Source organism: Oncorhynchus tshawytscha, linkage group LG23 (assembly GCF_018296145.1).
Source record: "Oncorhynchus tshawytscha isolate Ot180627B linkage group LG23, Otsh_v2.0, whole genome shotgun sequence".
NCBI lineage: Eukaryota > Metazoa > Chordata > Actinopteri > Salmoniformes > Salmonidae > Oncorhynchus > Oncorhynchus tshawytscha.
In genome coordinates, this window is record NC_056451.1 from 3410022 (window position 1) to 3425452 (window position 15431).

The window sequence follows — 15431 nt, forward strand, 5'->3', positions numbered from 1 at the left end:
CACGCTCACTCACACGCACTGGGTTGAAATCCTTCCTTTTCGACTCTGTGTTGTGGAAAGGTAAACCCTAATTGTTTCAAGCTAACGTTAGCGAACATAAGACGGACATTCAGTGGGCTCTAAAGTGCCAGCAGTTTACTCGCATTTGCCAGTGAAATACATTAAATGCAAATACGAAACTATAACTGGTCGCATTTGCGAGTGTGATACTTTTAATTCTGCGTCTCGTTAGTTCTATTTTCCATGTAACGTTACGAGGATCACACAACCTGATGCACTGTAATTAGTATCTACAGTGGGGCAAAAAAGTATTTAGTCAGCCACCAATTGCGCAAGTTCTCCCACTTAAAAAGATGAGAGGCCTGTAATTTTCATCATAGGTACACTTCAACTATGACAGACAAAATGAGAAAATTATCCAGAACATCACATTGTAGGATTTGTAATGAATTTATTTGCAAATGATGGTGGGAAATAAGTATTTGGTCACCTACAAACAAGCAAGATTTCTGGCTCTCACAGACCTGTAACTTCATCTTTAAGAGGCTCCTCTGTCCTCCACTCGTTACCTGTATTAATGGCACCCGTTTGAACTTGTTGTCAATATAAAAGACACCTGTCCACAACCTCAAACAGTCACACTCCAAACTCCACTATGCCAAGAACAAAGAGCTGTCAAAGGACACCAGAAACAAAATTGTAGACCTGCACCAGGCTGGGAAGACTGAATCTGCAATAGGTTAGCATCTTGGTTTGAAGAAATCAACTGTGGGAGCAATTATTAGGAAATGGAAGACATACAAGACCACTGATAATCTCCCTCGATCTGGGGCTCCACGCAAGATCTCACCCCGCGGTGTCAAAATGATCTCAAGAACGGCGAGCAAAAATCCCAGAACCACACGGGGGGGATCTAGTGAATGACCTGCAGAGAGCTGGGATCAAAGCCTACCATCAGTAACACACTACGCCGCCAGGGATTCAAATCCTGCAGTGCCAGATGTGTCCCCCTGCTTAAACCAGTACATGTCCAGGCCAGTCTGAAGTTTGCTAGAGAGCATTTGGATGATCCAGAAGAAGATTGGGGGAATGTCATATGGTCAGATGAAACCAAAATATTACTTTTTGGTGGTAACTCAACTCATTGTGTTTGGAGGACAAAGAATGCTGAGTTGCATCCAAAGAACACCATACCTACTGTGAAGCATGGGGGTGGAAACATCATGCTTTGGGGCTGTTTTTCTGCAAAGGGACCAGGACGACTGATCCGTCTAAAGGAACAAATGAATGGGGCCATGTATCGTGAGATTTTGAGTGAAAACCTTCCATCAGCAAGGGCATTGAAGATGAAACGTGGCTGGGTCTTTCAGCATGACAATGATCCCAAACACACCGCCAGGGCAACGAAGGAGTGGCTTCGTAAGAAGCATTTCAAGGTCCTGGCGTGGCCTAGCCAGTCTCTAGATCTCAACTCCATAGAAAATCTTTGGAGGGAGTTGAAAGTCTGTGTTGCCCAGCAACAGCCTCAAAACATCACTGCTCTAGAGATCTCCATGGAGGAATGAGCCAAAATACCAGCAACAGTGTGTGAAAACCTTGTGAAGACTTACAGAAAATGTTTGACCTCTGTCATTGCCAACAAAGAGTATATAACAAAGTATTGAGAGAAACTTTTGTTATTGACCAAATACTTATTTTCCACCATAATTTGACAAATTCATAAAAAAATCCTACAATGTGATTTCCTCATTTTGTCTGTCATAGTTGAAGTGAACCTATGATGAAAATTACAGGCCTCATCTTTTTAAGTGGGAGAACTTGCACAATTGGTGGCTGACTAAATACTTTTTTTGCCCCACTATGTCACAAAGATTTACTTATTTTTGATAATACTTTTGTATCTTGGCATTTTCTTTAACCTTTTTAACCAGGCAAGTCAGTTAATTAAGAACAAATTCTTTTTTGCAATGACGGCCTAGGAACAGTGGGTTAACTGCCTGTTCAGGGGCAGAACGACAGATTTGTACCTTGTCAGCTCGGGGGTTTGAAACTTGAAACCTTCCGGTTACTAGTCCAACGCTCTAACCACTAGGCTACCCTGCCGCCCCATGAAATGGAGTCGGCAATATTAGCTATATAGGAAATGCTTCTAAAATCCCTCTGCACTAGATTTGAGATTTTATCAACTTTGAAAATGTGAAACTGCTAATTAGATCTTGTTGGTGACTTTTACCATATGTGTAAATGGAATGCTGTCAAAGTATTCCAACCTTTTTATAGACTTGAGTTGGTACAGTTCTATAATTGCGATCAGACTCCAACTGCACGCACTAGCTTGCGGGGGTCCAATTCGGCACACAAGTTGAATCTCCCAATTTGCCCTGCGCGTCTGGTACTGTAAAAAGTTGGACAGGGTTGGCAGGTCTGGAATTGCTCTCTATTGGAGACCCCCTTGAGAGAGTAGGCATATGTTCATCGGGAACAGAGCATGGGGTGTTGTGGTCTGCCACGAAGTCCGACAACTACAAAAGGAGAGGAAAGGGGGCTTCTCCAACCAGGTGGAGGATCGCCCGCCTGCTCACTGCTGATTTTAGACCCCAGCATCACAAGTGCCACAGGCCCACTTGTCCCTGTAATTGTTTCAACTAATTAAACTGTCTGCGGTGTTCCCTCCCTCTGAAAAACACGTTTCTCCATCCTAATCTATCAGAGCTGAAGGAGCCGGAAGTGGCAGGGAAACCCCACTTCCTCTTTAGAAATGTAATTTGGTCTGTAGATTAAATGGGGGGGGGGTCAAAGATAGCTATTCAGATAAGGATGAAGATAAATTACACAATTAACTCATGTTGAACACTCCTTTTGAAAAGGAATGGGGTTGTATGTGTGCAAGTTTTTTTGTACGGAAGTATGTTGGGAAAGGACTTGTAACACTGTCTGCAGAGTAAGAATGTTGTCTAGGGTTCTAATTGGCTTCTAACAAGGCTCCCTCTCGTGCTCAGCCCTTAGCAAGTTGACCTGTGGCTCAAAAACAAGGCCCTGAAGGATAGGGTTTCAGCTACTGGACAGATCCCCTGCTCGGTGATCTGTGTCTACTGCGGAGGCCACGTTTTCCTTTCCCCCCCTCTGCTTATACAGGGGGTAATGAAAAGGAGTGCTTAAACCCATGTCATGCAGAGAATGCGCTATTACAATGCACATGTCTGTTTGGTTGATAAGGTCAGAAGTCCTAAATGCCATGGGCCTAATTGCTTAGTTAATTGTGTACCAAAAATAGACCTTTATGCCCTTCAACCTATGCATACACCAACAGTTTATCAGCTTCGTATAGCCTTCACCTCCATAAATATCAACTTGCTTTTTTTTGTTGCCATGTAGTTCCTCCAGTCCTTAAGACCCCTGATTATTTGTTCTTGTCATAACCTTTTTGTTTTGTCATTTCAGGTACCTCAACGCCATTCAGACCATGTGCCCACACATCCTGCGTTACCTGACCACTGCTGTCATCACAAACAAAGACGTTCGCAAGCGGCGGCAGGTCCTGAAAGATCTGGTCAAGGTCATACAGCAGGTATAAACAATCTGAACACATTCCTTACCCCAATTTCTCAAAACACTTTTCTTACAAATGTTCTGTCACGGTAACATGTTAGCCAACCTCAGTCAGTGTAGGATTGGCCATTTTGACACACTATGTCACCAACTATTAGGGAAAGGGCTTGTACAACTGAATGCATTCAACTGAAAGTCTTCCGCATTTAACCCAACCCCATTAAAGGCCAGAATCCACACATCTATGAGCTGTGTAAGGCCTTGGCTGATAAACATGCTTCTCTTAGAGTATACTCTATCAGAGATCTGGTCCTGGCTAGAGGTCTTGAACCCATTACATTTGATAAATGGCAGCAGACGGTCTGATTGTAGAGTACCGATTTCTTCCCAAACCCAACATCGGTAGCTTCTTCAGAGATCAATGGCTCTGAAAGCTAAATAAGCGCCGTCTCGGTGGGCTCTGTGTAATCACTAAAACATGTGCTCTATGCTTGTTCCGTCTTTTTGGTCTTCTTGGGTCTCTTCCCCCCTAGCATTGGTTTGGAATTGTTTAGGGGACTTTTTGAATCTGCTTTTATTCACTGCCTGGTAAATTCTACTGTTTGGTTAGCCATGGTTCTCCACATTTGACTTTTGTTTTTAGTAATGGGTTGGAGGCATGCTGCCTTATCTGTCGAACCTGTGCTATGTCCACTGCTGAACAATAAAGAGAGAGCACACACCGGCATGTGCAAATTGTTAGAAATCTTCTTCTCCATTTCCAGGAGTCCTACACCTACAAAGATCCCATCACAGAGTTTGTGGAGTGCCTGTATGTGAACTTTGACTTTGACAGCGCTCAGAAGAAACTGAGGGAGTGTGAGTCGGTAAGTCCCAGCTGCCCCCCGGCACGCACCCACTCATCAATGTGCAATAGATTTTGAGTAATTTATCCTTTTCAGAATGGTTCTGTGTCCCGCTCTCTATATATTCCTTGATTTACAGAGAGATTTGGATTGGCCAACCGGTCCTTCCAACGTTCCCATGTAGCTAGCACAGATGTAAACGCCGTTAGTGATCATGCAAGATTAGCCAACCTCTCATGCTTTCTCACAGCGTTGGGCTTTTTTAAAATGTATTTTTAAACATGGGCTTATACATATTGTCTGATGGTAGAATTGTATTAGGTCACTTGGGTGATACAGAAGTCCTCTGGGAAACCCTATGACTCATTGGTCTGGACAGATTTTTATGATGGCATGTAATTGTCCATCAGCCTGGTAGTTAACAGTAAAAGCTCTATAAGCAAAGGTCTATGCAGAGGCGTTCAGACACTCGAGATGTGTGTCATAGACAGCCATTGGGATAATTTATTTCTGTTTTGGTGTGTAATGGCTTGATGTGTACTACCATTGAAGTGACTGTAGTGCATCAGCTAAAAATAAAGGCTGCACTTTACTTCCAGCAACGCCTTTGTCCATCTAGGCTTGGTCCTCAGTGCCCATAATATGGTAATAATAACGAGCCAGCTATTCGTCAGAGGTGTTGTCTCGTGGTGGACTGTGAAGAGGACATTTTTCAAAATGTACAAAAACGACTCTCTGGGCAATGCCAACCACCATTTTGTGATGGGTGAAATTGAATGGTGGGAGGGTTACCGGTGGTTGTTGCCTTGGCTGCTTCCAGCAGAACTCTTCACTCGTGCAGACTGTAGTAGGTGGTGAACTTAGTTCATCTCTGCATACCAATCTGAACTGTTTATGTTCACACAGTTAGTTTCCATAGTGATTGTTAGCGTTCTTTTATGCTAACTAGTTATTTGCCGCTAGGTATAGCTAGCTAACAAATCCAGATAATTTCTAAGAGTTATGTGCTGACCAGACCGCTTGTTCATGTGTCGTTATGCACATGTTGCTAAAAAGGGTAAACCGAGTTCGTTTCTAGTAATCTCTCATCAATGCTTCTTCTTTGGACTTTATATGGCAGTTGGCAACCAACTTTGCTTGAATAAAATATGTGTAATTTTATTTGCCGCGGCTCCCGATGCGAGTGGTGTGGTCAGCGTGTTAGTTTAACAAAACCAAACATGCATACAGACACACTGAACAAAAATATAAACTCAACAATTTCAATATTTAAAGTTCTTATAAGGAAATTGAAATGCATTCATTTAGGCCCTTTTCTCTATGGCTTTCACATGGGTGGGCCTGGGAGGGCATAGGCCACCCAATTGGGAGCCAGGCCAAGCCAATCAGAATTAGTTTATCCCCACAAGGGCTTTATTACAGACAAACAATCCTCAGTTTCATAAGCTGTCTGGGTGTCTGTTCTCAGATGATCCCGCAGGTGAAGAAACCAAAAGTGGATGTCCTGGGCTTGTGTGGTTACACGTGGTCTGCGGTTGTGAGGCTGGTTAGACGTACTGCCAAATTCAATAAAATGTCGTTGGAGGGGGCTTATGGTAGAGAAATTAACATTACATTTTCTGGTAACATCTTTGGGGGACATTCCTGCAATCACCATGCCAAGTGCACATTCCCTCAACTTGAGACATCTGTGGTGTTGTGGCAAAACTGCACATCTTAGTGGCCTTTTATTGTCCCCAGGACAAAGTGCACCGGTGTAATGATCATGCTGTTTAATCATCTTCTTGATATGCCATACCTGTCAGTTGGATGGATTATCTTGGCAAAAGAGAAATGTTCACTAACAGTGACGTAAACAAATGTGTGCTCATAATTTGAGAAGCCTTTTGTGTGTATGGAACATTTCTGGAATCCTTTTATTCCAGTTTATGAAACAAGACAGACATTTTACAGGAAGGCTGTTTTGTTGTGCGGACTAGCCAGAGACTTGATTTGAATTGAAGGCCCTCATTAAGAGTAGATTAGTACTACAAAATAATGTGAGGTACAAGGGAAGACCCTTCGGCAAGAGGAATTACTTCTCTAGTACATGTGGATGGCAAGATAGAAATGATCTACTTAGTCTGTTCCCACCATGGCTGATTTTGAAGCCCTTCGGCTCAAAAGGTTTCACCTTTTATTTGAAGTACGTTGTGGCGCACCAGCAGAAGGATGGATCCTTGCATCTACAGAAGGCTTCTGTTGTGAAAGCAATTTTAGAAAGGTTGCAGTTTGTAGACAAAAAGCTGCATGCATGGGAATGGAGTGTGTCTCCTTTTGTAGCAAAACTCAAATAAGTGTTCATGCAAGATAAAGATATTACATTTAGGCATAATTGTTTATGGCATGAGGAGACTGAGTTCGACAACTGTGGCCAAACAAGGAAAAAGCATCAAAGGTCATGTTAAAATGTTAGGATTTGTTTTATTTTAATTAGACGCTAGCTGCCCATTTAGGGAATTTCTGGGAGTAGTTCTGTCCAACCTATCACTCAGTTCAGAATCTTCAAGTGTAGGTCGAAGACTAAACCACTCAGATTGCAATGCTGTGGAATAACACTATGAACTAGTAATACACCATTGGTATTAAGATTTCCTAGGTGTGAGTGTTGATAATGTCCCTGTGAACATATTTACAACTTGTGGTTTGTTTCATCCACTCCTAACATAGGTCAGAAGTTCATAATTGTGTGAATTTGTCAATCATTTAAGGGTAAATTATGTGGTGCTTTGATTTAATATTCCCAGGAGATTGCTCATTTACTGAAGAGGGGCTGGACATGTTCTGGAGACCCAATTGCTGGACAATTGGGTTTAGAGACTGAGCAGGTGTGCTAATTGGTGCAGTGCTCTGTGGATTTCAGAGAATATAATCTCCCAGCCTCATTTTGTGCATACAAGGGTAAAATTGAGATTTCCCAAATTATTTGTTTATTTGGACCTGCAGATACATCAAAGGCTAAACTTTGGGCTATTCTGCCCCCTTTGCTTCTTGATGATAAACGCTCAATGGAAAAACATCTGGCCTGATCAAATGGCTCTTTCACAGAAGTAAATAGTCTAGGCTTTACTGAAGATCCCATTTCATCTTATCTATTTTTCAGCTAATATTAAGAGCCTCTAGTTCCCCCAGTCTGATTCTTAACGAATGAGGAACCCATACCTTTTTTTATTTGATAGTTTTTCTGACAAATTTGTGCTCTGACAGTATCCAAAGCACTTCCTCCAAAAATGATCTTTCCATCTTTCCTGTGCAAATGCCTCGGTGGGTGGGTGCGGCAGCAATTGCTAGATGACGTACAACCAACAATATTGGAACTGTATCCCATTTCAGCGAAGACTTTACACATGCCCTCAATCACCAAGCTCGTTGAACACTCGCACACTTTTAAAGAGCCCTCTAGGTTGTTCTCGACTTCCCTGCTTAGGGTCTTGTTTAGAGACTTCATGTGGTTGGAGCAGATGCTGCTCCCTGTTACTCCTCAGGTTGGAGACCAGTTTTCCTTAAGGTGCTTCAGCAGCATTGCCTTGGGAGTAGTGTCCTGTCAGTCTTCTCAGAGCAGGCCCAGCACACACACTGTCAATGTACTGATTTGTTACGCAGCAGGACAGTTAACCCCCGCTGCCTTCAAACCAAGGCATGCTGCCCGCTAATTATCTATAGGCTATGGTTGAACTTGTCAATTGCAAATGATTTTCTAGAAGTTTGAGTTGGTGTAAATGAATTCACACATGAAGTAGACCATTTCACTGTTGCGCACAATTTGAGGCTTTACTGAGTCAGATAGTGCCCAAGCACTTCCCCAGTGTTTCCCCAGATCAAGTATGAAGACATTGCCCATCTCTAGTGAGAACAGGCCTTGCACGGCCTCCCGAGTAGTGCAGTGGTCAAAGGCACTGCGGTGCTTGAGGAGTCAGTACAGACCCGGGTTCGATCTCATGCTGTCACAGCTGTCCTTGACTGGGAGACCCAGAAGCCGGCACACAATTGGCCCAGTTTCGTCCGGGTTAGGCTAGGGTTTGGCCGGCCGGGATTTCCTTGTCCCGTTGCGCTCTAGTGACTTCTTGTGGCTGTCAGGGTGTCTGCAAGATGACGCTGTTGCCAGCAGGACAGTGTTTCCTCTTACACATTGGTGTGGCTGGCTTCCTGGATAAGCTAGCGGTTGATCAAAAAGCAGTGCGGCTTGGCAGGGTCTTGTTTCGGAGAACGCATCTCTCCTGACCTTTGTCCATAGGGAGTTGCAGCGATGGGACAAGACTGTAACTGCCAATTGAGGCGAAAAAATTAAATAAAAATAGACCAGGCCCAACTTCTTTTTTCCCTCTGGCACCTTTTCTGGTTGTCCTATGCATTGCTTTCATTGTTTTCCTTACCAATAATAACTTTGGACATGTGTGCCTTCCTATCAAAGTAAGTGCCTTTATGTTCTGTATTTCGTCTTGTCGTTTCTACTGCAGCATACCGTATGTATGGAGCCTAATGTGTTCACATGTTTATAAGTACTGCTGACAAATCATGCATTCCAAATCTTGCAAGTCCTCAGTTGTCTGGGGAAGCTCAGAAGCTTGAGATTTCCAAGTTCCCAGTTTTTGATGCGGTATCAGATTGGTACCCAACTATGGTACCCCATTTCCAGGAGTTATATTTTAATTTTGCATCTAAACTTCTGTTTGCCCCCCCGCTAAAGTTAGGCTTGGCGGTAGGCTTGTATTTGGTGATCTATTTGCTTTGTGTTTTGTCAAAAGGTTAAAAGTAATGTGCTTCGGTCCTTGAATACACTAACAAGTACATAAAAGATGTGTAATATGTTAAAAAGTGGCCAAACTAAGTTTTTCATGCAATGGGCACAGCCATATTTGGCTGTAATTTATTTGTCTTACAGTGAATGGGATTGGAGTTTTCGCTTGTCAAATATAAACAAATATGGCTGCCATCAAAGAATTTAGCTGCTGTTAGCTAGCTGACACGCATCTTGTTTTCAAACCATTTCATTTTTCCCTTCCCTCTGAGCAAATTTTAAACAAATCCAGCTGTTAGGTAGTTTTTTTTTTTTGGGGGGGGTGAAATCTGTTATTTAGACTGGTTTATGGAATGAGTTTGGCTGTGGATTTGTTCTGTGTGATGTTTGGATGATGATGTTAGCATTTCTTACAATAAAAGGTGAATTTGAGGAATACGATTGAGGTCCTTTATTTCCCATCAGTACATATTGTTTAGATGCTTTACAGACAATGCTGTTTTAGCATCATATGTTCAGTTGCTACTGTTCCAATCACATTTTTGGGATAGTTTGCTGTAGGGACCACTCAACAATTATCGCAAATATGTGGTTGTACACGCCAAAGGGTTAATTAGAGCGCGCTCCGTTCACATGCAGGACCACCTGTCTGTCGAGGTGGGTGGCTGTGCAACAGTTAAGCTGCTGCACTCCACCTTTAAGTGCATTAAGTGTGATGGGTCTGCAAACATTTTCACGAACTGGCCTCATTTGAAAGCAATAAAGGCACAAAAAAGAACATCCAGTCATATTTGTGGAGTGATGGTTGCATGTGTAATGCATCAGTTTGGTGTCATTGAGGAGAACAAAAGGGCTACATTACTCTGGGTGATACTGATTGCTGTAATAGTCAGATACCGGTACTGTTTCCCAACTTCCCTGTCTTTGCTGCAACCTTCAGTGAGTGGCAATTGATTTGAAAAGTGAAGTGGAGAGACCAGTCTTATTTGAATCCGCCCCCTGTCATGTAAGTAAGCGCCTGGTGTTTTTTCTCCTAGCAGTCCCCCCCCCTGACTGGAATCGCTGTCAGATGTTGGCGACTTTTGCATGTTGAAGAAAGCGGAGGGGGAACCTACCTCCAAGTTGAGCTCATCAGATTAGGCATAAAAGGCCACTTCTAGCCCTTTCAAAACTTATTTGAGGATCTTGGGCTGAAATCCCAGATGACAGTGATTAGGACACTTGGCTGTTCAAAGTTTATCATGCTTAGATAAGCATTGTGATAGCTGAAATGTGGTGTTGCCTGATAGTGCTGTGTAATTTAGTTTTCTTCAAGCAGAAATGGAGGGTGAAAACAGCTGTAAGCTTTAGGCAAACAGAGTTTTGAGTTCTTGGAGAACTTATGAAGACTGAGGTCTGTGATGTGAACTAGTACTCAAAGACAGTAGGAACGCAGTAATCACCACAAAGGAATGTATGCCTTTTGAAGCAACGTTTGAATGCACAATGGGTTCATGAACACTTAAAGTAGCTCTGTCTGACTGCTATTTTATAGCGGTGTAAACTTTGCAATTTTTCTGTAGCCCGTCTGTCAGTGTAGCTAGACCTGGAAGTGACCCCTAGCCCATGTGTTCTAATGTTGAGCAGAGGGTGTTCTTGCCCCTATGGTGGCTGTAGAACCCCTGAGAGTTTGGTGTATAAATTGGTTTCTCCCGCACTGCACAATTGACCCTGCACCCCTGGGCACAGATGAACGGTGATAAGTCACGTGGCTGGCTCATTCTGGTTTCCCGTTTTCATGTGGAGGCAGCTGAATTAAAAGATTTGTGGTCGCTTTTTGGAGCACCCAGAGTGGCCTGGGATTTATTTTTTATTTTTTTTCACAGATGGGGGTTTCTCCTTTTAAGACTTTTGCCAAAGTAAATCGCTTGGTTACTCAAATGTGGCTAGAGCAAGACCCCCCCGCATGTATGGAGAAAAAAAAAGCTTTCTTCTGCTCCATTTTAATTTGACGGTGACTTGGGTTTTCCCACAATTTAAATCAAGGCTTCAATCCCAAATATGGACTGCACGGGGGAAACCTGTTGCTCCTGCACTTTTATGGTTCTCCAGGGCCACTCGGTCAGAACCCAGTCTTGATTGCAGTAATGAGTTTACAAATTAGCTTACCTGTCATTTAACTCTGTCCTCATTTTAACTGCTTTACTTTCCTGAAACCCTGCAGTGGTATTTTATAGAAATGCATACACAGACAAATACTCACTAATATTTGTGTTACTGTTAACTTTTATTTCCCTCCATCTCTTCCAGGTGCTTGTGAATGACTTCTTCCTGGTGGCTTGCCTGGAGGACTTCATTGAGAATGCCCGTCTGTTCATCTTTGAGACTTTCTGCAGGATCCACCAGTGCATCAGCATCAGGTGAGACCAAGGGAGTGACGTAAAGCACCAGTTGGGAACTGACAGAAAGGAAAGGTGCTGCAGGACTTAAGTATGGTGAACATTGCAAGAGATCAGTCTTTGCTAGACCGTTATTCGCCATCACTGTCCAAATGCTAAGATGTGCACCAAGCACTGCAGTGGTCAGCTTAGACTAGCTAAAGACTTACCCAGGAAGGTCATCACCAGCCAATGAGCTTGCTAAGCAGACCAACTGCAGGAAGAGGGTGGATATGTGGAGTGATTACAGGAATGCCCCCCACAGAAGTGTTTATTGCCCCCTTCCCCAGTCAAATACTCATCTCCACATATACATTTTATGGATTAGGCAATGGAGCGTTAACTGCTTCCTGGTTGTTCTGCTCACTAAACTTTAAAGACCACCCGAGTGAGAGACCAAACCAGGGACAAGTTTCTCTCAGGAAGAGGTCAGGTTCTTGATGGCTTCAGATTTTGCCAGCTGCTGATGGAGAGGAACCGCGTAGCTCCACTTCTGAGTCTTGCTGGGTCAGGGCGGGTGGTGTTCTGAAGAGGGTTCTGAAGTTCTTCTTTTCACTCGCTTCCTAAGCCTTGTCACATCTAGTATAATACATTTGCCTTGGATAGTCCTCAAAACAATACATTTAGTCAATGCTAATTATGATGAGCATTAGGGGGAAAAGATAATGGTCCACAATTAAGGATTTGGCTACCTCTTGTGCATCAATTCTAGAAAATAACAAATGCAGATTAGGTGCACTCTAGTCTGAGATACTTTTTTATCTCTATGCTTTTAGTTTACACTGGACATTTGTGCTTATGGAAATGCATTTAGAAAGATATAGTAACTGTACTAAGGCAAAAATGGTTAGACTCAAACTTTGAATGGAATATTTGGAATTTGCTGTAATGGACATTGAATGGAAAGGGTGAATGAATTGTAACTTTTGACAGAAATGATTGCACTGCCTGTTATATGGAGCTGTGGGGGTCTGTAGTCAAGGTTGAACCATGGAACACGATAGGGCTCTGTCAATCTCCAGATTGTCTGGAATTGATTAGGAGTCCCGGCTCTTTTTTTTTTTTTTGGCAGACTTGCTGCAATTGGATATATTTACTTGTTAAAGACCACAAAGGTTAGTGGTAACAGTAGGAAGTTGAATTGTGACTTTTCCAATTTTTTTCTCCTGTGTTTGTAGGTCTTTGTTTGCTGAGGTAACAAGCTGAGTTGAGGTGCAAACACAGCGGCGATCGGCAGTGTCAGGGATTTCCGTGTTTATTTAAAATCGTTGCGATGACGATGGACAGAACACGTAGTTTATCTTTGACAAACGCTCAAATTCCATGTCATTAGTCGGCTACCCAGAAGCTCTCTGCATCCAAGCATGGACTCAAGTGAATCTGATGCCTGTTTTTAATGAGACATTTTTACAGCTGTTGGCTATGAAGGTTTCACAGATATTTAGCTTGCTTTTTTTGCCCATGGCATGGGACAAAAGTAGACCAGAAGTGCGGGTAATTTAGTTACTTTATGCAGAAAGGCTCATGTAAAGGAGGCAGTGAAAATGTGACCCCACGATTTGATCTTATGCTCCGTAATTGCATCCACATATCCTTTTGTCTAGACTTGGGTATGTTTTTACAATTTGGTTTTCATTTTTTGAAGTCACAAACTTAATATTACCATATTTGACTTCCTTTGAATGTTGATAGCCAGCCGTATTTCGTTGACCCCAATTGGTACACTGTCCAGTGACTTTGTCAGTACGTACATAAGACAGTGTCAGCTGACATTGAAATGTGGCACATGGAAAGGTAGTGGACGTCTTTTCCTATCACTGTTTTTCTAACACTTAAGTTCTCTGACAGTTGGAGTAGTATTGTTGTGTACTTGGATGTAAAATGGAAGATCTTTCCACTTCACAATTGAGTGATTAGAAAGACCACACGGTCATTTTCCGTTTTCCCGAAAAATTTATTTTACCCCAACAAGCTGAAAGCGGGGGTCGTTCCAAATGGCTCGGATTTACTTAATGCTATCATATGGTAGTGTTTAACAATGCATTCGTCTGAGCCCAGCCATTTTAAGAAGGGGGGCACTTCTATGGGAGTTTTCCCTCTCTAACAGTTATCCCCCCATGCCTAACCTCTCCCCGAGTGTGAGGGAGAGACTCACAGGAGTATTTCCGTCTCCCCAGCCCCAGCCTGAAATTGAACGCTGAGAAGCCAGAGTGAGTAAGAGGTTGAAATGAAAGCGAGACCCCCCCAAGGAACAGGGCTATGGCTGTGTAAAACAAAACCAGTCAAGTAGGCTGTCTAGTTGGCTTAAGGGCCAAGGGATATGCCTATAGTTGAGTTTGTGGGTCTGCCCCCCCCATTTATATCCCCTTCCCCATCTTCTGGAGCTCCAGGTTAAGATAAAAGTTAAGACCCGGGGCACTGCGTGTTACTGTGGTATGCTGGGGAGATCACATTCTGCAGGGAGTTAGGGCCGAGGTGAACTCCCTGTGAGGAAACAGGATCATGTTTGTCTTGATCTCGCATCTGAGTCTGGTTTGACTGACATGTGCCCTCCACTTGATGGAATTGCCAAACAAACACTCTATTCGTACCCCTCTGCGGCAATCGCAAATCTCTGGGGTTACATTTTGAAACAGATCATTTAATTAAATTGTGGCGAGTGTCAGGACTAGGGTGTAGACGCAGTTTGTCCACCTACCCCGTTTCTTGACTGACTGTTTTGTACAGTCTTCAACAAGGGAATTAAAAGTTGGATAACGCCTACTACCGTTAGACTTTGTTAAACACAGATTGTCTGTTAAATGAATTTGCTTTTGCTGTGAAAATTGCTGTAATTATCAATCAATGCCGAGTTTACACTTCATGAACATTTGTTATAGACCTACACCAGAGTCTTTTTGCCCCGACTGGCGCGGCCTGTCTCTCCTTAGTGTTTGTCACTCCTGAATGGCAGACACATGTTAGCAATCACAACCTAAACTCACGTGAGTGGACAACTGACAGTGTTCCTGCTTGCTAGGTCCTTCATAATGAGCCGTAAGTGCAATTTCATTTTCCACAGCATTTTGCCGTAATCGGCTGTCCGGCCGATTTAGTTATTTGGGTGTGAGTGACAGGTTGATCGTGCCCCTCCAGCCCGTGGGGATTCAACGTTAATCAATGCTTAACTGGTGTTTTTCTCTTCTGGTATCCCACCTCCTTCAACACTGCTGTGGTGAAAGTGGTGATGGATCATCACGCTCTTGTTACTTGGAATGCCCCGAGGCAGTGCCTCTTTATGCTGAGGTAATGCTGTTTATTATTTGTTGTGGTTTTTTTATGCCCCTTTCAGACATTGATGTAATTTCAACCCCCTCTGTACGTGGTTTTGCTACGTTTTTCAAAAAAGATGCCAAGCTGGGTCAGAGTGGCGAGAATGTGTTTTTGCTGTCGGGCCTTGAGGTAAGGCAAACATTATCCCAAATGAGGTTATTTCCAAATGGGAATTTACGAGGGAGAAAGTCTTAAAGAAGTCAGCATTTGGGAAGTGACAGTTGAAACGGGCCTGCTGGTATTGGCGACTATTGTGGACTGGGTCTGAACCCATAGCGTGAGAGGTGGTTTGGGCAGCGAGGATCTGGCTTACTCACAGGTCTGTCTCTCCGATCTCCTCCGTGGGGGAGAAGGAACTTGATTAATGGAGCATGAAATTATATTTAGTGGGGTGCACTTTTCATACAGTCCTCACGGTCTCTCGCACACTAGTATCTGTTGTTAAACGAGCGTATTGATGAGGTTCATTCAAAGCGGAGTGTGTTCCTTTTGTGTGTTAGGTGACTGGGTTGTGGGATGAGAATGAACTAG

At 43.2% G+C, this 15431-nt stretch overlaps 1 protein-coding gene across 1 annotated transcript in view; it reads left to right on the top strand.

The window, feature by feature from the left end:
- The window catches only part of LOC112223141 (eukaryotic translation initiation factor 3 subunit E), a 47469-nt gene that overhangs the window by 28685 nt on the left and 3353 nt on the right, over positions 1-15431 (top strand). Inside the window, exons 8-10 of the mRNA XM_024386145.2 lie at positions 3442-3568; positions 4314-4415; positions 11461-11570. Of these exons, the coding sequence (XP_024241913.1) occupies positions 3442-3568; positions 4314-4415; positions 11461-11570 (339 nt within the window). The remainder of the gene's footprint in view (positions 1-3441; positions 3569-4313; positions 4416-11460; positions 11571-15431) is intronic.